Raw genomic sequence first — 24,116 nt, 5'->3', positions numbered from 1 at the left:
AGACATTGATCTAGCGCATTCGATTCATTGTGATAGCATATAGAGCTCTTGTGGAGTTGTGTACTCTTTGAGTTGTGTTGCGAGCTCTTATTGCTGCTTGTGTGCGTGTTGCTCAGATCTTTTGAAGTCTTGTGTGCGTTGCTCATTCCCTCCCTTGCTCCGTGATTCTCTGTGAACATCTTTTGTAAGGGCGAGAGGCTCCAAGTTGTGGAGATTCCTCGCAAACGGGATTGAGAAAAGAAAAGCAAGAACACCGTGGTATTCAAGTTGATCGTTGGATCACTTGAGAGGAGTTGAGTGCAACTCTCGTCCGTTGGGACGCCACAACGTGGAGTAGGCAAGTTTTGTACTTGGTCGAACCACGGGATAACCACCGTGTCATCTCTGTGATTGATTTCTTGTGGTTATTGTGTTTTGACTCCTCTCTAGCCACTTGGCCATAATTGTGCTAACACTTAACAAGTTTTGTGGCTTGAGTTTTGAAGTTTTACAGGATCACCTATTCACCCCCCCCTCTAGGTGCTCTCAATTGGTATCAGAGCCGTTCTCTTCAAGAAAGGGACTAACCGCCCGAAGAGATGGATCCTAAGGGGAAGGGAATTGTGATCAACGACAAGGAGAAGGAGTCTTTCGTCAACGAGCCAAGGGATGACAAGTCCAACAACTCGGGCTCGGGTCACAAGCGAAAAGATGGGAAGAAGAAGAAGACAAGACGCATCAAGGAGATCGTCTACTACGACAGCGATGAGTCCTCTTCTTCCCAAAAGGACGACGACAACGACTACAGGAAGATGGTCAATTCGAACTTTTCATTTGATTATTCTCGCATTCCCCATAGTTCGAATTCGCATTTGCTTTCCATTCCTCTTGGTAAACCTCCACACTTTGATGGGGAGGACTACGGATTTTGGAGTCACAAAATGCGTAGTCATTTATTCTCTCTCCATCCAAGCATATGGGAGATTGTAGAGAATGGAATGAAATTTGATAGCTCGGATAGCCCTATGTTTATCAATGAACAAATTCATAAAAATGCACAAGCTACTACTGTTCTCTTAGCATCTTTGTGCAGGGAAGAGTACAATAAGGTGAGCGGCTTGGACAATGCCAAGTAGATATGGGACACCCTCAAGATCTCTCACGAGGGGAACGACATCACCATGCTCACCAAGATGGAGTTGGTGGAGGGCGAGCTTGGACGATTCGCCATGATAAGGGGAGAAGAGCCAACTCAAACTTACAACCGGCTCAAGACCCTTATCAACAAGATAAGGAGCTACGGAAGCACGCGTTGGACGGATCACGACGTCGTCCGCCTAATGCTTAGGTCTTTTACCGTTCTTGATCCTCATCTCGTGAACAATATTCGTGAGAATCCCAGGTACACGATGATGACGCCCGAAGAAGTACTTGGAAAATTCGTGAGCGGGCGGATGATGATCAAGGAGGCAAGATACGTCGACGACGCGTTGAACGGTCCACTCCACGAGTCTCAACCCATTGCTCTAAAAGCAACAAGGAGCAAGGAGTCGCTACCTAGCAAGGTGGCGCAAGTTGAGGCGGCCGGGCTCAATGAAGAAGAAATGGCCCTCATTATCAAGAGATTCAAGACGGTGCTAAAGGGTCGCAATGGACAGCCGAGCAAGACTAAAACCAAGGGGAAGCGATCATGCTTCAAATGCGGTAAGCTTGGTCATTTTATTGCTAACTGTCCTGATAATGAAAGTGACCAGGAAAAGGGGAACAAAAGGGAGAAGAAGAAGCACTACAAGAAAGCCAAGGGCGAGGCGCATATAGGCAAGGAGTGGGATTCGGATTGCTCCTCCTCCGACTCCGACAATGAGGGACTCGCCGCCACCGCCTTCAACAAATCGGCCCTCTTCCCCAACGAGCGTCACACGTGTCTCATGGCTAAGGAGAAGAAAGTAAGTACTCGAAACTCTACTTATGCTTCTTCTAGTGATGATAATTCTAGTGACGATGATGAAATAGACTATTCTAGTTTATTTAAAGGTCTAGATAGAATTACGATTGGCAAAATTAATGAATTAATTGATGCATTGAATGAGAAGGATAAACTCTTAGAGAAACAAGAGGATTTATTGTATGAAGAGCATGATAAATTTTTAGAAGCTCAAAAATCTCATGCTCTAGAAGTTAAAAGAAATGAAATGCTTTCTTTTGAACTATCTACTTGTCATGAAACCATTTCTACTTTGAAAGGTGTCAACAATGATTTAAATGCTAAATTAGAAGTAGCAAATAAATCCAATTCTTGTGTAGAACATGTTGAAATTTGTACTAGGTGTAAAGATTTTGACGTTGATGCTTGTAGTGAACACCTAGTTTCAATTTCCAAGCTTAATGATGAACTGGCTAGTCTTAATGCTCAACTTAAGACTAGCAAGAATGATTTCGATAAGCTAAAATTTGCAAGGGATGCTTACACAATAGGAAGACATCCCTCAATTAAGGATGGGCTTGGCTTCAAGAGGGAAGCCAAGAACTTAACAAGCCATAAGATTCCCATCTCCACCAAGGAGAAAGGGAAGGCTCCTATGGCTAATAGTGTTAAGAAGAATCATGCTTTCATGTACTATGATAGGAGATATTCTAGAAATGCTTTTAGAGGTCATGATGTTTTTGATTCACATGCTTATGACTCTTATGCTATGACTGCTTCTAGTTCTCATGTTATGCATGGTAGAAATGGGCTTAGAAGAAATGTTATTCATCAAATGCCTAGGAGAAATGTTGTTAGGAAAGTAGTGAATGAACCTTCTACAATTTATTGTGCTTTGAATGCTTCCTTTGCAATTTGTAGAAAGGATAAGAAAATTGTTGCTAGGAAGTTAGGGGCAAGATGCAAGGGAGATAAAACTTGCATTTGGGTCCCTAAGAATATTTGTGCTAACCTTGTAGGACCCAACATGAGTTGGGTACCTAAGTCCCAAGCCTAAATTTGCCTTGCAGGTTTATGCATCCGGGGGTTCAAGCTGGATTATTGATAGCGGATGCACAAACCATATGACGGGGGAGAAGAAGATGTTCACCTCCTACGTCAAGAATAAGGATTCCCAAGATTCAATCATATTTGGTGATGGGAATCAAGGCAAGGTAAAAGGGTTAGGTAAAATTGCAATTTCTAATGAGCACTCTATCTCTAATGTGTTTTTGGTAGAGTCTCTAGGTTATAATTTGCTATCTGTTAGTCAGTTATGCAACATGGGGTACAACTGTCTATTTACAAATGTAGATGTGTCTGTCTTTAGAAGAAGTGATGGTTCACTAGCTTTTAAGGGTGTATTAGACGGCAAACTTTATTTAGTTGATTTTGCAAAAGAAGAGGCCGGTCTAGATGCATGCTTAATAGCTAAGACTAGCATGGGCTGGCTGTGGCATCGCCGCTTAGCACATGTGGGGATGAAGAACCTTCACAAGCTTCTAAAGGGAGAACACGTGATAGGTCTAACCAATGTTCAATTCGAAAAAGATAGACCTTGTGCAGCTTGTCAAGCAGGGAAACAGGTGGGAGGCTCTCATCACACCAAAAATGTGATGACGACATCAAGACCCTTGGAGATGCTGCATATGGACCTTTTTGGACCCGTCGCCTATCTGAGCATAGGAGGAAGTAAGTATGGTTTAGTTATTGTTGATGACTTTTCCCGCTTCACTTGGGTGTTCTTTTTGCAGGAAAAGTCCGAAACCCAAGGGACCCTCAAATGCTTCCTCAGGAGAGCTCAAAATGAGTTTGAGCTCAAAGTGAAGAAGATAAGGAGCGACAACGGATCTGAGTTCAAGAACCTTCAAGTGGAGGAGTTCCTTGAAGAGGAAGGGATCAAGCACGAGTTCTCCGCTCCCTACACACCACAGCAAAATGGTGTGGTAGAGAGGAAGAACAGGACGCTCATCGATATGGCGAGGACAATGCTTGAAGAATTCAAGACCCCCGAGTGTTTCTGGTCGGAAGCCGTGAACACGGTTTGCCACGCCATCAACAGGGTCTACCTTCATCGCCTCCTCAAGAAGACGTCGTATGAGCTACTAACCGGTAACAAACCCAATGTATCGTACTTTCGTGTATTTGGGAGTAAATGCTACATTCTAGTGAAGAAGGGTAGAAATTCTAAGTTTGCTCCCAAAGCTGTAGAAGGGTTTTTATTAGGTTATGACTCAAATACAAAGGCGTATAGAGTCTTCAACAAATCATCGGGTTTGGTTGAAGTCTCTAGCGACATTGTATTTGATGAGACTAATGGCTCTCCAAGAGAGCAAGTTATTGATTGTGATGATGTAGATGAAGAAGATGTTCCGACGACCGCTATACGAACTATGGCGATTGGAGAAGTGCGGCCACAGGAACAAGATGAACGAGATCAACCATCTTCCTCAACTATGGTGCTACCCCCAACTCAAGACGATGAACAGGTTCATCAACAGGAGGCGTGTGATCAAGGGGGAGCACAAGTTGATCATGTGATGGAGGAAGAAGCGCAACCGGCACCTCCAACCCAAGTTCGAGCGATGATTCAAAGGGATCATCCCGTCGATCAAATTCTGGGTGACATTAGCAAGGGAGTAACTACTCGATCTCGATTAGTTAATTTTTGTGAACATTACTCTTTTGTCTCTTCTATTGAGCCTTTCAGGGTAGAGGAGGCCTTGCTAGATCCGGACTGGGTGTTGGCCATGCAAGAGGAGCTAAACAACTTCAAGCGCAATGAAGTTTGGACACTGGTGCCTCGTCCGAAGCAAAATGTTGTGGGAACCAAGTGGGTGTTCCGCAACAAACAGGACGAGCACGGGGTGGTGACGAGGAACAAGGCTCGACTTGTGGCAAAAGGTTATGCCCAAGTCGCAGGTTTGGATTTTGAGGAGACTTTTGCTCCTGTGGCTAGGCTAGAGTCAATTCGAATCTTGCTAGCATATGCCGCTCACCATTCTTTCAGGTTGTTCCAAATGGATGTGAAGAGCGCTTTCCTCAACGGGCCAATCAAGGAGGAGGTGTACGTGGAGCAACCCCCTGGCTTCGAGGATGAACGGTACCCCGACCATGTGTGTAAGCTCTCTAAGGCGCTCTATGGACTTAAGCAAGCCCCAAGAGCATGGTATGAATGCCTTAGAGACTTTTTAATAGCTAATGCTTTCAAGGTTGGGAAAGCCGATCCAACTCTTTTTACAAAGACATGTGATGGTGATTTGTTTGTGTGCCAAATTTATGTCGATGACATAATATTTGGTTCTACTAACCAAAAGTCTTGTGAAGAGTTTAGCAGGGTGATGACGCAGAAATTCGAGATGTCGATGATGGGCGAGTTGAACTACTTCCTTGGGTTCCAAGTGAAGCAACTCAAGGACGGCACCTTCATCTCCCAAACGAAGTACACGCAAGATCTGCTAAAGCGGTTTGGGATGAAGGACGCCAAGCCCGCAAAGACGCCGATGGGAACCGACGGACACACCGACCTCAACAAAGAAGGTAAGTCCGTTGATCAAAAAGCATACCGGTCAATGATAGGTTCTTTGCTTTATTTATGTGCTAGTAGACCGGATATTATGCTTAGCGTATGCATGTGTGCTAGATTTCAATCCGATCCTAAGGAGTGTCACTTAGTGGCGGTGAAGCGGATTCTTAGATATTTGGTTGCTACGCCTTGCTTCGGGCTCTGGTATCCAAAGGGGTCTACCTTTGACTTGGTTGGATACTCAGACTCCGATTATGCTGGATGTAAGGTCGATAGGAAGAGTACATCGGGGACGTGCCAATTCTTAGGAAGGTCCCTGGTGTCATGGAACTCTAAGAAACAAACTTCCGTTGCCCTATCCACCGCTGAGGCCGAGTATGTTGCCGCAGGACAGTGTTGCGCGCAACTACTCTGGATGAGGCAAACCCTCAGGGACTTTGGCTACAATCTGAGCAAAGTCCCACTCCTATGTGATAATGAGAGTGCTATCCGCATGGCGGAAAATCCTGTTGAACGCAGCCGCACAAAGCACATAGACATCCGGCATCACTTTTTGAGAGACCACCAGCAAAAGGGAGATATCGAAGTGTTTCATGTTAGCACCGAGAACCAGCTAGCCGATATCTTTACCAAGCCTCTAGATGAGAAGACCTTTTGCAGGCTGCGTAGTGAGCTAAATGTCTTAGATTCGCGGAACTTGGATTGAATTGTAGCATACATGTGCTTATGCCTTTGATCATGTTCATTCTGCATTTTGTTGCTTATTATGGTGCTCAAGTTGTACAAACACTCCCTGGACCTCACAAGTCCGTTGCAAAGTGATGCACATGTTTAGGGGGAGATGTGTTACAACTTGATCCTTTGAGACTAACCATATGCTTGAGTTTGTTGTGATTTAGTCTCAAAGGAGAATTGAAAGGGAAAAGGTGGACTTGGATCATGCAAGACTTCCACTGCACTCCGATGAGAGGGTAACTCATTCCAAGTCCATCTCATGAACTCTTATTGCCATTTGCTCTTAATTGAAAATTTTGGTGAGGCAATGGGGTTCCTAGGCCAAGATTGATCCCGTTTTGGTGCTTGATGCCAAAGGGGGAGAAAATAAAGGCCAAAGCGATAAATGGATCAGCTACCACTTGAGAGATTTGAAAATAGTAGAGTAGAGCTTTTGTTTTGTCAAAACTCTCTTATTGTCTCTTTTGTGAAAAGTTGGCTTCTTGTGGGGAGAAGTATTGATTATGGGATTTAGGGGGAGTTTTTGAAATCTTTGATCAAATTTCTTTGGAATGACTCTCTTTATGCTTCAACATGTGTGTTTGACTTAGAGATAGAGATTTGAGTTTGATTTGCAAAAACAAACCAAGTGGTGGCAAAGGATGATCCATATATGCCAAAATTGAATAAAACTCAAAGTTAGTTTTTATTTGAAGTAGTTTTGCACTCGTTCCACTTGCTTTATGTTGTGTTGGCATAAATCACCAAAAAGGGGGAGATTGAAAGGGAAATGTGCCTTTGGGCCATTTCTAAGTATTTTGGTGATTGAGTGCAAACACAAGTGCTTAAATGTGTATCAATGTCCATGGATGAACAAAGTGCAAATCTTCAACAAAGGTATGTTTCTAAGTCTTAGTACATTGGTTTTGTGTACTAATATATTTATCTAAGTGTAAGAAACAGAAAGAAGAAGAAAAGAAAGGAAGTGGAGAGTGGCTGTGTGCAGCCAAAGGCTGTTTCGGGCTGGGGCACCGGACTGTCCGGTGTGCACCGGACAGTGTCCGGTGCGCCAGACCAGCGTGGAGCAAACCAGCCGCTCTCGGGTTTTTCTCCGGCGACTTCGGCTAAAATTCACCGGACTGTCCGGTGTGCACCGGACTGTCCGGTGAGCCAACGGTCGGCCGGGCCAACGGTCGGCCGCGCGATCGGCGCGCGACACGTGGCCGAGCCAACGGTCGGAATGGAACACCGGACTGTCCGGTGTGCACCGGACATGTCCGGTGCGCCAACTGTGCACAGATCTGCATCAGAAAGCAACGGTCGGATGAGCTTTTTATAGAAACAAATCGGGCACCGGACAGTGTCCGGTGTGCACCGGACTGTCCGGTGCGCCCGACGACAGAAGGCAAGGATAGCCTTCTGGATTTGTTCTCAACGGCTCCTAGCTGCCTTGGGGCTATAAAAGGGACCCCTAGGCGCATGGAGGAGAATACCAAGCATTCCTACAACCTTTCTAAGCACCAAGACATTGATCTAGCGCATTCGATTCATTGTGATAGCATATAGAGCTCTTGTGGAGTTGTGTACTCTTTGAGTTGTGTTGCGAGCTCTTATTGCTGCTTGTGTGCGTGTTGCTCAGATCTTTTGAAGTCTTGTGTGCGTTGCTCATTCCCTCCCTTGCTCCGTGATTCTCTGTGAACATCTTTTGTAAGGGCGAGAGGCTCCAAGTTGTGGAGATTCCTCGCAAACGGGATTGAGAAAAGAAAAGCAAGAACACCGTGGTATTCAAGTTGATCGTTGGATCACTTGAGAGGAGTTGAGTGCAACTCTCGTCCGTTGGGACGCCACAACGTGGAGTAGGCAAGTTTTGTACTTGGCCGAACCACGGGATAACCACCGTGTCATCTCTGTGATTGATTTCTTGTGGTTATTGTGTTTTGACTCCTCTCTAGCCACTTGGCCATAATTGTGCTAACACTTAACAAGTTTTGTGGCTTGAGTTTTGAAGTTTTACAGGATCACCTATTCACCCCCCCCCCTCTAGGTGCTCTCAGGATGCACAAACCATATGACGGGGGAGAAGAAGATGTTCACCTCCTACGTCAAGAATAATGATTCCCAAGATTCAATTATATTCGGTGATGGGAATCAAGGCAAGGTAAAAGGATTAGGTAAAATTGCAATCTCAAATGAGCACTCAATTTCTAATGTGTTTTTAGTTGAGTCCTTGGGATATAATTTGCTATCTGTTAGTCAATTATGCAACATGGGGTATAACTGTCTATTTACAAATGAAGATGTGTCTGTCTTTAGAAGAAGTGATGGTTCACTAGCTTTTAAGGGTGTATTAGACGGCAAACTTTATTTAGTTGATTTTGCAAAAGAGGAAGCCGGTCTAGATGCATGCTTAATAGCTAAGACTAGCATGGGCTGGCTATGGCATCGCCGCTTAGCACATGTGGGGATGAAGAACCTTCACAAACTTCTAAAGGGAGAACACGTGATAGGTTTGACTAACGTGCAATTCGAAAAAGATAGACCTTGTGCAGCTTGTCAAGCAGGTAAACAAGTGGGAGGAGCACATCACAGCAAGAATGTGATGACCACTTCAAGACCCCTGGAGCTGCTGCATATGGACCTCTTCGGACCTGTCGCCTATCTGAGCATAGGAGGGAGTAAGTATGGTCTAGTTATTGTTGATGAATTTTCCCGCTTCACTTGGGTGTTCTTTTTGCAGGATAAGTCTGAAACCCAAGGGACCCTCAAGCGCTTCCTCAGGAGAGCTCAAAATGAGTTTGAGCTCAAGGTGAAGAAGATAAGAAGCGACAACGGGTCCGAGTTCAAGAACCTTCAAGTGGAGGAGTTCCTTGAGGAGGAAGGGATCAAGCATGAGTTCTCCGCTCCCTACACACCACAGCAAAATGGTGTGGTAGAGAGGAAGAACAGGACGCTAATTGATATGGCGAGGACTATGCTTGGAGAGTTCAAGACCCCCGAGCGATTTTGGTCGGAAGCCGTGAACACGGCTTGCCACGCCATCAACAGGGTCTACCTTCACCGCCTCCTCAAGAAGACGTCGTATGAGCTACTAACCGGTAACAAACCCAATGTATCGTACTTTCGTGTATTTGGGAGCAAGTGCTACATTCTAGTAAAGAAGGGTAGAAATTCTAAATTTGCTCCCAAAGCAGTAGAAGGGTTTTTGTTAGGTTATGACTCAAATACAAAGGCGTATAGAGTCTTCAACAAATCATCGGGTTTGGTTGAAGTCTCTAGCGACGTTGTATTTGATGAGACTAATGGCTCTCCAAGAGAGCAAGTTGTTGATTGTGATGATGTAGATGAAGAAGATGTTCCGACGGCCGCTATACGAACTATGGCGATTGGAGAAGTGCGGCCACAGGAACAAGATGAACGAGATCAACCATCTTCCTCAACTATGGTGCTACCCCCAACTCAAGACGATGAACAGGTTCATCAACAGGAGGCGTGTGATCAAGGGGGAGCACAAGATGATCATGTGATGGAGGAAGATGCGCAACCGGCACCTTCAACCCAAGTTCGAGCGATGATTCAAAGGGATCATCCCGTCGACCAAATTCTGGGTGACATTAGCAAGGGAGTAACTACTCGATCTAGATTAGTTAATTTTTGTGAGCATTACTCCTTTGTCTCTTCTATTGAGCCTTTCAGGGTAGAGGAGGCCTTGCTAGATCCGGACTGGGTGTTGGCCATGCAGGAGGAGCTCAACAACTTCAAGCGCAATGCAGTTTGGACACTGGTGCCTCGTCCCAAGCAAAATGTTGTGGGAACCAAGTGGGTGTTCCGCAACAAACAGGACGAGCACGGGGTGGTGACGAGAAACAAGGCTCGACTTGTGGCAAAAGGTTATGCCCAAGTCGCAGGTTTGGATTTCGAGGAGACTTTTGCTCCTGTGGCTAGGCTAGAATCAATTCGTATCTTGCTAGCATATGCCGCTCACCATTCTTTCAGGTTGTACCAAATGGATGTGAAGAGCGCTTTCCTCAACGGGCCAATCAAGGAGGAGGTGTACGTGGAGCAACCCCCTGGCTTCGAGGATGAAAGGTACCCCGACCATGTGTGTAAGCTCTCTAAGGCGCTCTATGGACTTAAGCAAGCCCCAAGAGCATGGTATGAATGCCTTAGAGACTTTCTAATTGTTAATGCTTTCAAGGTTGGGAAAGCCGATCCAACTCTTTTTACTAAGACTTGCAATGGTGATTTGTTTGTGTGCCAAATTTATGTCGATGACATAATATTTGGTTCTACTAACCAAAAGTCTTGTGAAGAGTTTAGCAGGGTGATGACGCAGAAATTCGAGATGTCGATGATGGGCGAGTTGAACTACTTCCTTGGGTTCCAAGTGAAGCAACTCAAGGACGGCACTTTCATCTCCCAAACGAAGTACACGCAAGACTTGCTAAAGAGGTTTGGGATGAAGGACGCCAAGCCCGCAAAGACGCCGATGGGAACCGACGGACACACAGACCTCAACAAAGGAGGTAAGTCCGTTGATCAAAAAGCATACCGGTCCATGATAGGTTCTTTACTTTATTTATGTGCTAGTAGACCGGATATTATGCTTAGCGTATGCATGTATGATCATGTTCCTTATGCATTTTGTTGCTTATTGATGGTGCTCAAGTTGTACAAGCACTCCCCGGACCTCACAAGTCCTTTTGCAAGTGATGCACACATTTAGGGGGAGATGTGCTACAACTTGACCCTTTGAGACTAACCATTTGTTTGAGTTTGCTTGATTTAGTCTCGAAGGAGAATTGAAAGGGAAAAGGTGGACTTGGACCATGCAAGACTTCCACTGCACTCCGATGAGAGGGTAACTTATTCCAAGTTCATCTCTATGATCTTATTGCCTTTGTACTCTTAATTGAAGATTTTGGTGAGGCAATGGGGTTAAAGGGCCAAGATTGATCCCGTTTTGGTGCTTGATGCCAAAGGGGGAGAAAATAAAGGCCAAAGCAATAAATGGATCAGCTACCACTTGAGATTTTGAAAATAGTAGAATAGAGCTTTTCGTTTTGGCAAAACTCTTTTATTGTCTCTCTTATCAAAAGTTGGCTTCTTGTGGGGAGAAATGTTGATTATGGGAAAAAGGGGGAGTTTTTGAAATCTGTGACCAATCTCTTTTGGAATAACTCTCTATATGCTTCAACATGTGTGTTTGACCTAGAGATAGAGATTTGAGTTTGATTTGCAAAAACAGACCAAGTGGTGGCAAAGGATGATCCATATATGCCAAAATTGAATAAAACTCAAATTTATTTTTATTTGAAGTGATTTTGCACTTGTTCTAGTTGCTTTATGTTGTGTTGGCATAAATCACCAAAAAGGGGGAGATTGAAAGGGAAATGTGCCCTTGGGCCATTTCTAAGTATTTTGGTGATTGAGTGCCAACACAAGTGCTTAAATGTGAAATCATGCTTGTGGATGGACAAAGTGCAAATCAAGAGCAAAGGTATGTTTCTATGTCTTAGTACATTGGTTTTGTGTACTAATATACTTGTCTAAGTATTGGAAACAGGAAGAAAAAGAAAAGAAAAGAGTTGGCTGTGTACAGCCAAGGGGTTGTTTCGGTCTGGGGCACCGGACTGTCCGGTGGTGCACCGGACAGTGTCCGGTGCGCCAGGCTGCCTCGGCCGAAGAGGCCGCTCTCGGGAATTTTGCTGACGGCGTACGGCTAAAATTCACCAGACTGTCTGGTGTGCACCGGACTGTCCGGTGAGTCAACGGTCGCCAGGGCCAACGGTCGGCCGCGGATTCTGCGCGCGACACGTGGCCAAGCCAACGGTCGGAAGGGGGCACCGGACTATCCGGTGTGCACCGGACATGTCCGGTGCGTCAACGGCTCCCAGATCTGCAACGGTCGGCTTCGCCATTTAAGGAAAGGAATCGGGCACCAGACACTGTCCGGTGTGCACCGGACTGTCCGGTGCGCCCGATGACAGAAGGCAAGGATGGCCTTCCTGATTTGTTCTCAACGGCTCCTAGCTGCCTTGGGGCTATAAAAGGGACCCCTAGGCGCATGGAGGAAAACAACCAAGCATTCCTACAACATTCTTAAGCACCAAGACATCGCTCTCGCGCATTCGTTTCATTGTGATAGCATCTAGAGCTCTTGTTGAGTTGCGAACTCTTTGAGTTGTGTTGCGAGCTCTTGTTGCAACTTGTGTGCGCGTTGTTGCTCTGATCTTTTGAAGTCTTGTGTGCGTTGCTCATTCCCCCTTTGCTCTGTGTTCTTTGTGAACTTCAATTGTAAGGGCGAGAGGCTCCAAGTTGTGGAGATTCCTCGCAAACGGGATTGAGAGAAAGCAAGCAAAACACCGTGGTATTCAAGTGGGTCTTTGGACCACTTGAGAGGGGTTGATTGCAACCCTCGTCCGTTGGGACGCCACAACGTGGAGTAGGCAAGCGTTGGTCTTGGCCGAACCACGGGATAAACCACTGTGTCAACTCTGTGATTGATCTCTTGTGGTATTGTGTTTTGTTGAGACTCCTTTCTAGCCACTTGGCATTTATTGTGCTAACACTTAACAAGTTTTTGTGGCTATAAGTTTAAGTTATACAGGATCACCTATTCACCCCCCCCCCCCTCTAGGTGCTCTCAAATCCGTACATCAAAAGGTATACCGGTCAATGATAGGTTCACTACTCTATTTATGTGCATCTCGACCGGATATTATGCTTTTCGTATGCATGTGTGCAAGATTCCAAGCCGACCCTAAGGAAGCTCACCTTACGGCCGTAAAACGAATCTTGAGATATTTAGTTTATACTCCTAAGTTTGGGCTTTGGTATCCTAGGGGATCCACCTTCGATTTGATTGGTTATTCGGATGCCGATTGGGCAGGGTGTAAAATTAATAGAAAGAGCACATCGGGGACTTGCCAGTTCTTGGGAAGGTCCTTGGTATCTTGGGCTTCAAAGAAGCAAAATTCGGTTGCTCTTTCTACTGCCGAAGCCGAGTATATTGTCGCAGGCTATTGTTGCGCGCAACTACTTTGGATGAGGCAAACCCTTAGGGACTACGGTTACAAATTAACCAAAGTTCCTCTTCTATGTGATAATGAGAGTGCAATCTGCATGGCGGATAATCCCGTTGAGCATAGCCGCACTAAACACATAGCCATTCGGTATCATTTTCTAAGGGATCACCAACAAAAGGGAGATATCGAGATTTCATATATTAACACTAAAGATCAATTAGCCGATATCTTTACCAAGCCACTAGATGAACAATCTTTTAACAAACTTAGGCATGAGCTAAATATTCTTGATTCCAGGAACTTCTTTTGTTAACTTGCACACATAGCTCATTTATATACCTTTGATCATGTCTCTTTCATATGCTATGACTAATGTGTTTTCAAGTCTATTTCAAACCAAGTCATAGGTGTATTGAAAGGGAATCGGAGTCTTCGGCGAAGACAAAGGCTTCCACTCCGTAACTCATCCTTCGTTGTCGCTCCGGGCAACTCTCAATCTTTGGGGGAGAGAGCATAAGTCCCAAGCAAAAGGACTCCGTCTTTGGTATAATCTTCACTCATTTATTTATGACCAAAGGGGGAGAAAGTAATTCTAAGGGCTCTTATGATTCCGTTTTTGGCGATTTATGCCAAAGGGGGAGAAAGCATGAGCTCAAAGCAAAAGGACTGCACCACCACCTAATTTTAAAACTAAGGATTTTCAATTGATAAATTTCAAATTGGTATCTCTTTGTGTTCACCAGGGGGAGAGAGTAGTTTTTCAAAATTAATATATCAAAACCCTCTTGAACACTAAGAGGAGATTTCATTTAGTGAGAGTTTTTTGTTTTAGTCAAAGGAAAAGCATTTGAAACAGGGGGAGAAAATTTCAAATCTTGAAAATGCTTCGCAAAATATTATTCATTTACCTTTGACTATTTGCAAAAGAACTTTGAAAAGGATTTAAAAAAGAATTTGCAAAAACAAAACAAGTGGTGCAAGCGTGGTCCAAAATGTTAAAAATGAAGAAACAATCCATGCATATATTATAAGTATTGATATTGGCTCAATTACAAGCAACCTTTACACTTACATTATGCAAGCTAGTTCAATTATGCACTTCTATATTAGCTTTGGTTTGTGTTGGCATCAATCACCAAAAAGGGGGAGATTGAAAGGGAATTAGGCTTACACCTATTTCCTAATTGATTTTGGTGGTTGAATTGCCCAACACAAATAATTGGACTAACTAGTTTGCTCTAGTGTATAAGTTATACAGGTGCCAAAGGTTCACACTTAGCCAATAAAAAGACCAAGAATTTGGTTCAACAAAGAGAGCAAGGGATAACCGAAGTGTGCCCTGGTCTGGCGCACCGGACTGTCCGGTGTGCCACCGGACAGTGTCCGGTGCACCAGGGGACTTCACGCTGAACTCCTCACCTTCGGGAAAATCCAGAGACGCTCCGCTATAATTCACCGGACAGTGTCCGGTGCTCCAAGGAAGAGCGTCTCTGGAACTCGCCAGCTTCGGGAATTCGCTCTGCTATAATTCACCGGACATGTCCGGTGTGCACCGGACTGTCCGGTGAGACAGCGGAGCAACGACTACTTCGCGCCAACGGTCACCTGCAGAGTCATTTAATGCGCGCCAGAGCGCGCAGAAGTCAGGCACGCGCGAAGTGGCGCACCGGACACTCTACAGTGCATGTCTGGTGTGCCACCGGACATCCAGGCGGGCCCAGCAGTCAGAGCTCCAACGGTCGGAACCCAACGGCCTGGTGACGTGGCTGGCGCACCGGACAGTGTCCGATGGCGCACCGGACTGTCCGGTGCGCCATGCGACAGCAGCCTCCACCAAACAGCTAGTTTGGTGGTTGGGGTTATAAATACCCCCAACCACCCCACATTCAAGTCATCCAAGTTTCTCAACTTCCAACCACTTACAAGAGCTAGACATTCAATACAAGACACACCCAAGTGATCAAATCCTCTCCAAATTCCACAAAAGCTTTAGTGACTAGTGAGAGTGATTTGTCGTGTTCTTTTGAGCTCTTGCGCTTGGATTGCTTTCTTCTTTCTCATTCTTTGCTTGTGATCAAAACTCAATTGTAACCAAGGCAAGAGACACCAATTGTGTGGTGATCCTTGCGGGGAAGTTTTGTTCCCGGTTGATTTGAGAAGAGAAAGCTCACTCGGTCCGAGGGACCGTTTGAGAGAGGGAAAGGGTTGAAAGAGACCAGGTCTTTGTGACCACCTCAACGGGGAGTAGGTTTACGAGAACCGAACCTCAGTAAAACAAATCCGCGTGTCACACTCTTTATTTGCTTACGATTTGTTTCGCGCCCTCTCTCGCGGACTCATTATATTTCTAACGCTAACCCGGCTTGTAGTTTGTGTTTAAGTTTGTAAATTTCAGTTTCGCCCTATTCACCCCCCTCTAGGCAACTTTCAATCTGCATGGACTTTTTGTTCTACCTTGTCAACCATAGGTCCCTATATAGCAGTTTGTTTATTTGTGTTAAGTGTACCCGCGGGTATCCGATAACCAATAGGTACGAGCACGGGTACAAAATCTTACCTGCGGGTATAATCACAGACGAGTATAAGTAATGCTCACGGATATTGTCGCGGGCGGATATTTACCATACCTAATCCAAACCTGACCCAATGTCATCACTAAGGGCATGTACAGTGATGTTTAATGTGGAGTCTCTTAAGGTGTTTAAGGGGTTATTTGCAAAAAAATCTTAGAGCCGTCTCTACGTGAAGAGACGCCTCTGGCTCGTAAACCAAGTAGCAACAGACGCCTCACTTCCCACTGTACGAATTTGTCGTCTGTTCTATCGATCTGATGCTATACAAATACATTTAATTTTGTATTTATTAATAGACTACGTTTATAGACACTCCATTGTACAATAGAGTCTCTTAGTTGTCTCCTGTGCTTGGAGAACCGTTTTGGTGTCTCTCCACTGTACATGCCCTAATTCGAGTCATTCCGCTCCGTATTGATTGGTATTGAATCCAAGGCCATTTCTCGTGCCATCCAAACACTGGTATTGAATCCAAGGCCATTTCAATGACCACTCAGTTTTGTTCCTGGTCCCATTTCAATTCTGTAGCTCTCAATATCGACATCCAACCAAACAGATCGCTATAGAAAGAAAAATTCTATTGTACTTATTTGTTTGAGATTCCAAATTTTTTGGCAACGAATCTAGTTTAGGAAGCTGAACCAAACAAACCCTAAAATTCGAAGTAACTTCTTGCTATTCCCACATGAATCTAGCTGAACTTCTAATTAACTTTATTATTCCAACATAAGTCATGCTATCTGACGTTCCATATGTACGAATAGTAAATCGCTTACGTGCACTATATCAGTATAACTCAAGTGTCTCAGTACTATGACGGCACAACCTCCAATGGAATGTGCCAGTAAATAGTAGTTTACACAGACAACGGCCCAACATGACAGCCCAGTAAATAGTAGTTTAAACAGAGACGCGGAATGGCTGTTGCCTTCCCACCCTTGTGACCTTGTTAGTCGTCCAACATGACAGCATTCTTCCTTACCTGAAATCATCAAAACATTGTATGTGTAATAGCATTATTCTGACTACAGTTGTTACATAGGTTATGCACCCTTTTCATTGCTTGTTTTTTTGTTTCGCTGGCATTAGTAAAAGCATAGTGATAAAGATTGTATACATGGTGAGACTAACATGTAAGGCTATCTCTAGCAGCCTCCTTATTCCACCTCCTATCGCATTCCTTATTTTAAACTCCACTCTTTAAATAGCAAAACAGTGTTTGTCATAGCCATATACACGCTATGATGAGCATGGGCTAACTAGCGGTGATAATGAATCATGATTCAAATGTTTCTTCACGATTTATTTGGACCTTTAATTAATTTTAGTTAAAAATGAATATAAATAGAGTCCGATCCTTAAATTTTATAGTGTAAAATTTATAACCTATTATCTCCCTGCATGTAACGAAACACCACCCTGCAGCGAACCCACAGTAACGTGAGGGAAAATATTTACAAGGGTTACTTTTAGAGCTCCAGGCATGAGGTATCCATAAAATTATTTTAATTATTACTGTTCGATGCTGAAGAAAAATAGGGTGACGTTAAGGAGAGTTCTTCACATGAAGAGGGCATTTTGCATTAGCATTACCTGGGCTAGACGACGTTCCTTGTTCAATTTCAGAGCTCTTCCTTTTTCCTCTTCAGACCTAAAGATTTTCTGCAGAAGGTTTGGGGTTGTTTGTGATCAGAAATCCATATATAATACTAAAAGCAACCCCAAGAGAACAGGCAGATCGACATAACAGAAGATGCTTATTACGGTTTCAATGGGTGAAATCTAAACAGTTCATGCAAACAGACAGATCGAAACTTTATTTACAGGAAAATGAGTTTTACTACATGGGGTACACTAAAGCCAATAATGATATATATCTTTTTCGGTGACTGAGATCACACATGAAATTGCTAACATAGCATTTTTCCTATACCATTGTTTATATTGTTAACCAACTTACACAAAGCAATCAAGGAGACAAGGACAAAACATTATGCCTTATGGTTATAATCAGCTTTTACCAAAGGATTGAACTTTTGAACGTTGTATGGTCATCCACAGTAAAAGACTACTGTGGTTAGCTTATACCCAGACTGATCAACTTGACAAACTTATAACTACCATTGCAACTTACAACATCTATGGCGCCGATTTATTACCTTGTTAGTGGACGACAGGGTTTCGGTTTTGTCAACCTTAATGTCAAATATATCCTGAAGAAGTCCATTCTCCTATACAGAGGAATTCAAAACTTGTCATGCCATTTACTAAATACATGGTTTACAAATAACCTTTCAGAAGACACTAACCTGAACATGCTTCAGAAAGCCTTTCCCCAGAAACCCCTTTAAGAAATTCAACTGATTAACAAGAAGAACAAATAGCTAATGAGAACATGAAAGAATATTAATATTTTGCAAGCCAAGGCAAGGAGAGAGAAAACAAACACCTGGATTAATTCAGACCATGACGACACCCTTAAAACATCACGTTTTCCAGCAATCTTGATTGATTCTTCAGGGCAGTCACCATACTACAAAAAGATGATCATCAATAATAAGTGAAACAGAAACAAGGATTTGAAGCTCTTAAACTAGAGCAGGTACTAACAAACCTTGACAAAATCTAAGATCCTTTGAAATAAGTCTCTTTGGTCAGTAAGTTTTTTCTTGTCTGCACCTTGCCCCCCAGCCTCAGCAGAGAGATTAGTGGCCAGACCTGATATTTTTGCTTTTAATGCTTGCATATCCAAGAAAAGCTTGTTCTTAGAACCAGCTGTTCCTCCTGTGTTAACACCATCGTCCTCACGAGAAGAAACATCAAGCAGATTTAACTCAAAGCACAAAACCAATGCTTCACCAGCAGCCATCCGAACAGCACGATCATCTGCTTCCAAAAGAGTAGACAGAAATGCAATGGGCCTAACAAGTAGGAAAAAGGTAGGTTAGGTAAATCCACCGATAGGTTAGTGTGCACAAACATACAACAGGAGGAAAACAGAGATGAGAGAACACTAACTCTTTCCAGATATTGGTATTTATCCTCCATGAACCAATAGTAGTCAGGAGAAAAGTCCATGCAGATACAGCAGCTGCTAACACAGGAGGCCTAGGTTTCCGAACAGTTCCCACCTGCAGAGATTCCAACCATGTACAGTCATCAGAGGAAACTGGATGCAGCTCCTTTCAGCATTAGCTTGCAAAATACGATAACAAGTAAATGGAGAACATTACATTTGAACCAGACTTTGGATGAATCACATCCCACATGGCTTTCAAAGATAACTCTGTTTCAGCCAGATCAGATGCTCCAACAAATGTGATGACAGCCAAACAATCAAGTGCCTACAGAAGGTCAGTTTAGATTTACTTACTGAAAGTGCAGATAAAGATTGGAAGTCAAATGACGACAACAAAATATACATACAGATATCATCTTTGATGCATCGGACCAAGCTTGAAGTACCCTACAAAGTTGGGGATGTGACTCCTCCATTATTTCATGTGAACTGCTCCCAACACCGAGTGTAATAGCCAATAACCCTGACAACACAAAAGAAAATGGCCAAATACATTGTCATAAAACAACAGTGTTTGCTTTGAACTACTTAATGTGAACAGGAGCAGTATACATACTAATATACATACCAATGGAATGAGATGCCAGAAAAACCTCCTTAGTAGATCCCCTTTTCACGGAATTATTTAATTGACTCATCAGAGTGGCATACCTTCAAAAGCATAAACACGCAATGGTTATACATTTCACCAAGTTAGATAAAACATACCATAACGGAAAGAGAGCTAAGCCGGATAGTATATAATGCAACCATGAGATACCAGGGAAGTTTGTTGAGTTCATGGCAATTTAAAATATGCAATTCAAAATATGATTTAGAGGGAAATAAGAAAAAATCATGCAACATTTCATAATTTAAGGCTCACTAACGGAACTTAACATACTTGTCCTCCACAAGGCCATGGAGCATAAAACTTTCAAAGGCATCAACCAGTTTACCCAATGCTGCCTCTCTTGTAGACCCCCTAAAAGAGAATACATACAGTAGCATCAGTATAATGGATGGTTAGTTTATGAAAACACAATGAGCATTAATGACCATGATCCATTAGTGTTAGTAGGCTATGAACACACAAACAACATAAATAACCATGATAAATTATTGTTCATATGAAATGAAAACATCGGCAGCATTAATAACCATGGCCAATTGTTGTTATTAAGCGAAATATAACAATACAGCAGAAACATCCGTAGAAATTACATCAGGAGGCAAATACACAAAATACATGGCTTCTCGTCCTTGTCGCTCTATCAACATTATTGCACAAATAATAAAGCGTCAGCTGAACAACTTTGACCATTGGAAAGTAATTTTCCAATCTTTGACCATTCAAATTTATCATATCCAAGTGAAAACTGGGCTGCAGACTGCGGTTTAACCATTTGAGTACCTGTCGCCGTAAGAATAGGATACACTCCATAATTTGGTGTTCATTTTGCTAATATCCTATAGCTTCCATGAAGTAAAATGAAAGCGAAAGGAATTCTGAGAAGGCAGATTATCTTTAAAAAATGAAGGGTACTCTAATTTCATAAATTGCTTCCTATTATTTTCCAGCCAGCACCACCAATCCACCATGAAATGAGGGCCAAGACAACCTTCAACCACAGTAAAAACTAAAAACACGATCCACTACCGAATAACCCTAAAATAACAAGTTACAGCATATTTCATGATTTATTTACTAGTCATCAGGTTATCCTGGGTCCGGACCTTGTAAAGTAAAATAAAAATAATAGACAACTGCAGTTTAAGTACATCAAACTATAGTCCAAGACGAACCCGTGCATTATATAGTGAACGTCATGCAAACAAACAAGAAAACCGTATTGCCCGGCCAACTACAATTGGGTCAGCCAGACAGCCAGCTACAATGTGATGCGACATAGTAAACTATCTATGCCTACAATACACATAAGTTAAGTAAGCTCAACGAAATCGAAGTAAAAAACACACGAACAGAAATGCCTATTTCACCATCGGCGCCAGAACAGCAAACATGAAGCTGTTCTCGTAGAGCGCGTAAAGAGTGACCCTCCTGACCTCTTCTCGTAGAGCGCGTCGATGTACTTGTCCAGGACGAACTCCTGCGAGTTGACGTGCTCGGTAGCGTACGAGATGGAGAGATCCGACAGTGCGGTGGACGAGGAGCTGACGCTGTCGGCGTCGCTGCTGTCGAGCAGGTCGTCCCTGCCGCCGCGGGCCTTGCTCTTCTTGCCTGAACAAACCACCAATCAGAACCAACTACTACACCACCCGTGAAACGGTAACAAGACACCACTAATCAATCGGCGTCAAGAGAAACTCACTCTTCCCCATGGCAAGACAGGCTAGAGACAGAACCAGGGCTCAGGAGCTCCCAGGACCCGCGAGACAAACGGCGGAAGCAGAACCAGAGCAAGCAAGCGGGATCAGGAGCGGGTGCGATGGACGCGGAGGGAGGAGAAGGGGGCGGCGAGATCGGGACTGGGGCAACGCGGGTCGGCGCAGGGACAAGGGCCGGATAAATAGAAGCGGGGGCCGTTCCTCTCGAGTGATTCGCGGAGGCGCAGCGCTGCCATGTGAGGAAATCGCGGCGAGGGAGTAGCGGGTCTGGGAAGTTGGTTCAGGTTTCTCTCGCGCTCGCCTTTGCTTTGCTTGAGGAGATGAAGGGAGATGAGGGCGGCGCGGTTGCCATTTTTATTTATTTCACTGCCCATTGTTTTCGTTCTTTATTTTTTTGTGCCTTTCTCTTTCTCGTTTGATTTCTTCACGGCTTTTCCTCGTGATACAGCAGGAAACTATCTGCTCAGCAGAACATCTATATCTATATATTTCATTAGTTTCAATGGTCATCCTACCATTCCTGCGCCTTCTTTTTACAAATAATCTCGCATCTATTTCAAATTAAACACGCATGTCCCCCGTGCAACCAACCTCCACGCCTTGATAGAAAAAGGGTAGAATATACTAGGTAAAATCATCTAAACAGTATAACATCATGCTTAGTTGTTTTGATTTAAAATATAAATTATACATATGTATATACAAATTTTTGAACCTCATTTACCATCATGCTTCATTTCTCTCTCCCCTCGCGTCTCCGCCTCTCGCAACCCATTCTCGGTAGAGGGCGTAGGAGCAGACGTCTCCTCCCCGTATTCGTCCAACACCAGCGCCGACACCGACCTGCGCAGTGGCTATTGCACGTCCACGAGGACGTTTCGCAGCATGGCGCACCATCGTTTTCACCTGTCGTCGAACGTCCCGTTCGGCTTCCCGGCCTTCGCCCCATTCTTCCCCCCAAGCTACTGCCCCCGCCCACTGTCATAGCTGCGAGTCGACCGATGCTCGTCGATGCAAGTACGAAGCGAGTCCTCCTAGCCTTTCTTCGGTGTGTGCCGCCGAGGAGGACATGGTGGCGCTTGTCACGCTTAGGTTATCTTGGTGATGATGAGTCCATGTCTAAGATATTGGATAATCAAGGCTCATAGCGCGGCAGCAGTCGACATATGCTACGGAGTTGGTGGTGTTGTTGTGTCGCCTCGGCGGGTCCAAGGCGGACAAGGCGGTCGCATTCTCTCGCCCTTCTCGGGCTGGCGCCTGGTGCAGGTGCCTCTTGGTTTGTAGCTGCTCCGGCTAGGCTTCTTTCTTCGCTTGCTTGCTCTCTCTCTCTCTATATATATATATATGTATCTAGCGGTACACTACCTTTGTCGCCTATATATGTCTAGGTCTTCGTCGTGTCCATCTCCAGCAACGAACATGTATGCTCGCCTCTTCCCTTCCCTTCCTGATCTATGAAACCTTGAAAGTGGGGAGGCGAGGGATGGGGTCACTGATTTGCTGTCTATGGTACCCGTTCAATGGCTCGGCATCGCCTGTCTACATGGCCTTTTTCTTACCATGGCGTTGACTCGGTATGTTTCTACCGCTTCTATGTACCTGTCACACATTCTTCTGTCATTGCAAAAATTTTGTGTTGTTCATCTATTGTTTTGGGTGTTAGTTTTTTGTTGTGCTAAGGACTAAACATAATTTGGGTGTGGTAATATTTTATTTATTGTCTGCACATGGTTTGTGTTATTCTGATGAACGCTCGTGGATCCTGCAAAATATGTGTTAGGATTTGAAGATCCATGCGGTGCTCGTCTCCTGTGTTCTTGGCTCTTGCAAGCATTAGGTCGTTTTTGAGACCACATTGGCGCAATGGACTCCATGGTGTTTGAGGTTACTGAATTGGATGAAGCAACAATGATTTGTTACACTAACAGTAAAAGAAAAGGTTATTTGTTGGTTTTAAACGTTAGTAATTGCTATGAAGTACAATAATTTATATGGAGCGCATCTAGTTTAGCAACCACTCCATATTTTGATCTATTTTTTTTATAAATTTGAGTTCATGTGACTTATTTGGTGGATAGTCTACGTGAGTATTGTTCTGAGCCGTTGCAACGCATAGACAACCGACTAGTGCTCATATAAAACGCCTTCACGAATCTGTTGCGCCAGCGTACTCACGCATCATCGACGCTTGCTCAACACACGGTCGAAGGAACGACTGAATGGGGCTAGGACGGGGTCATGGAGGGCCTGGCTTAGGGGGTGTGCCATGGCCCACCTCGATCCACCTGTGGGTCTGCCCCTGCTTATTTATTCTGGATTTGCTTAAGGGATGTATGAGATTTTCTCTCTCCGACCACTCCCCCTATATACACATTCTTCATTTTTTTAGATCACAATACCTTTTAATCATGTGTTTACTTTTTTCTTATCCTATTTACTTTTGGTCATTTATACTGTGGTTTCATGTTAATAATTCCACACTATTCTTTTTTGGCCTTTTCATGAGAAAAAGATGTAAAAAAATGTGGCTTTCGTCTTAAGAACTTCTTAGATAATCGATAGTATATTCTTTCTAAAAACTACTTTTTATTACCTTCAGTTGATTTGTATTCACCTTTCTACAGTGCAAGGTACACACTCATTCTTATACTCCATATATGTATTTGTTTGAGATTAATTATTTACGATTGTATTCCTTTTAAGCAGGCACGACGCGCACTTAAAAAAATTACATGATAACTTATTTTGGCTATAAAACATTCTGCAAGAAGCCATCAGTTGTTAAGTTTTTAAATGTTGGGTACATCTTCTTTCATCAAAAAAAATGCAATCTCTAAAAAGGTAATACTGAATTTTTAATTTTTGTAGCAAGCTGATAACAACGAAAGTAGAGTTAAGGTACTGGATCTCTACATTAATGTGTATTTTG

General features: G+C 43.8%; 1 protein-coding gene across 2 annotated transcripts; it reads right to left on the bottom strand.

The window, feature by feature from the left end:
* Positions 1-16,345: 16,345 nt before the first annotated feature.
* Positions 16,346-21,541, bottom strand: LOC100191547 (uncharacterized). Of its 2 annotated transcripts, none has more exons than XM_008668819.4 (13): positions 21,172-21,541; positions 20,906-21,080; positions 19,743-19,823; positions 19,428-19,510; positions 19,207-19,322; positions 19,014-19,124; positions 18,799-18,911; positions 18,395-18,701; positions 18,230-18,313; positions 18,090-18,125; positions 17,940-18,011; positions 17,374-17,442; positions 16,346-16,762 (listed from the first exon to the last, which is right to left on the bottom strand). In XM_008668819.4, the coding sequence occupies exons 1-13, from the start codon at positions 21,179-21,181 to the stop codon at positions 16,730-16,732; spliced, it is 1,290 nt and encodes a 429-aa protein (XP_008667041.1). In that variant the 5' UTR covers positions 21,182-21,541; the 3' UTR covers positions 16,346-16,729. The 2 variants fall into 2 exon arrangements, with proteins under 2 accessions (XP_008667041.1, NP_001130449.1); NM_001136977.1 differs by having other exon boundaries at positions 16,377-16,762; positions 18,090-18,140; positions 21,172-21,434.
* Between the last annotated feature and the right edge of the window lie 2,575 nt (positions 21,542-24,116).

Source organism: Zea mays, chromosome 2 (genome assembly GCF_902167145.1).
Source record: "Zea mays cultivar B73 chromosome 2, Zm-B73-REFERENCE-NAM-5.0, whole genome shotgun sequence".
Lineage (NCBI taxonomy): Eukaryota > Viridiplantae > Streptophyta > Magnoliopsida > Poales > Poaceae > Zea > Zea mays.
Note: the sequence above shows the minus strand (reverse complement) of the source record. Positions and strands in the feature narration are given on the sequence as shown.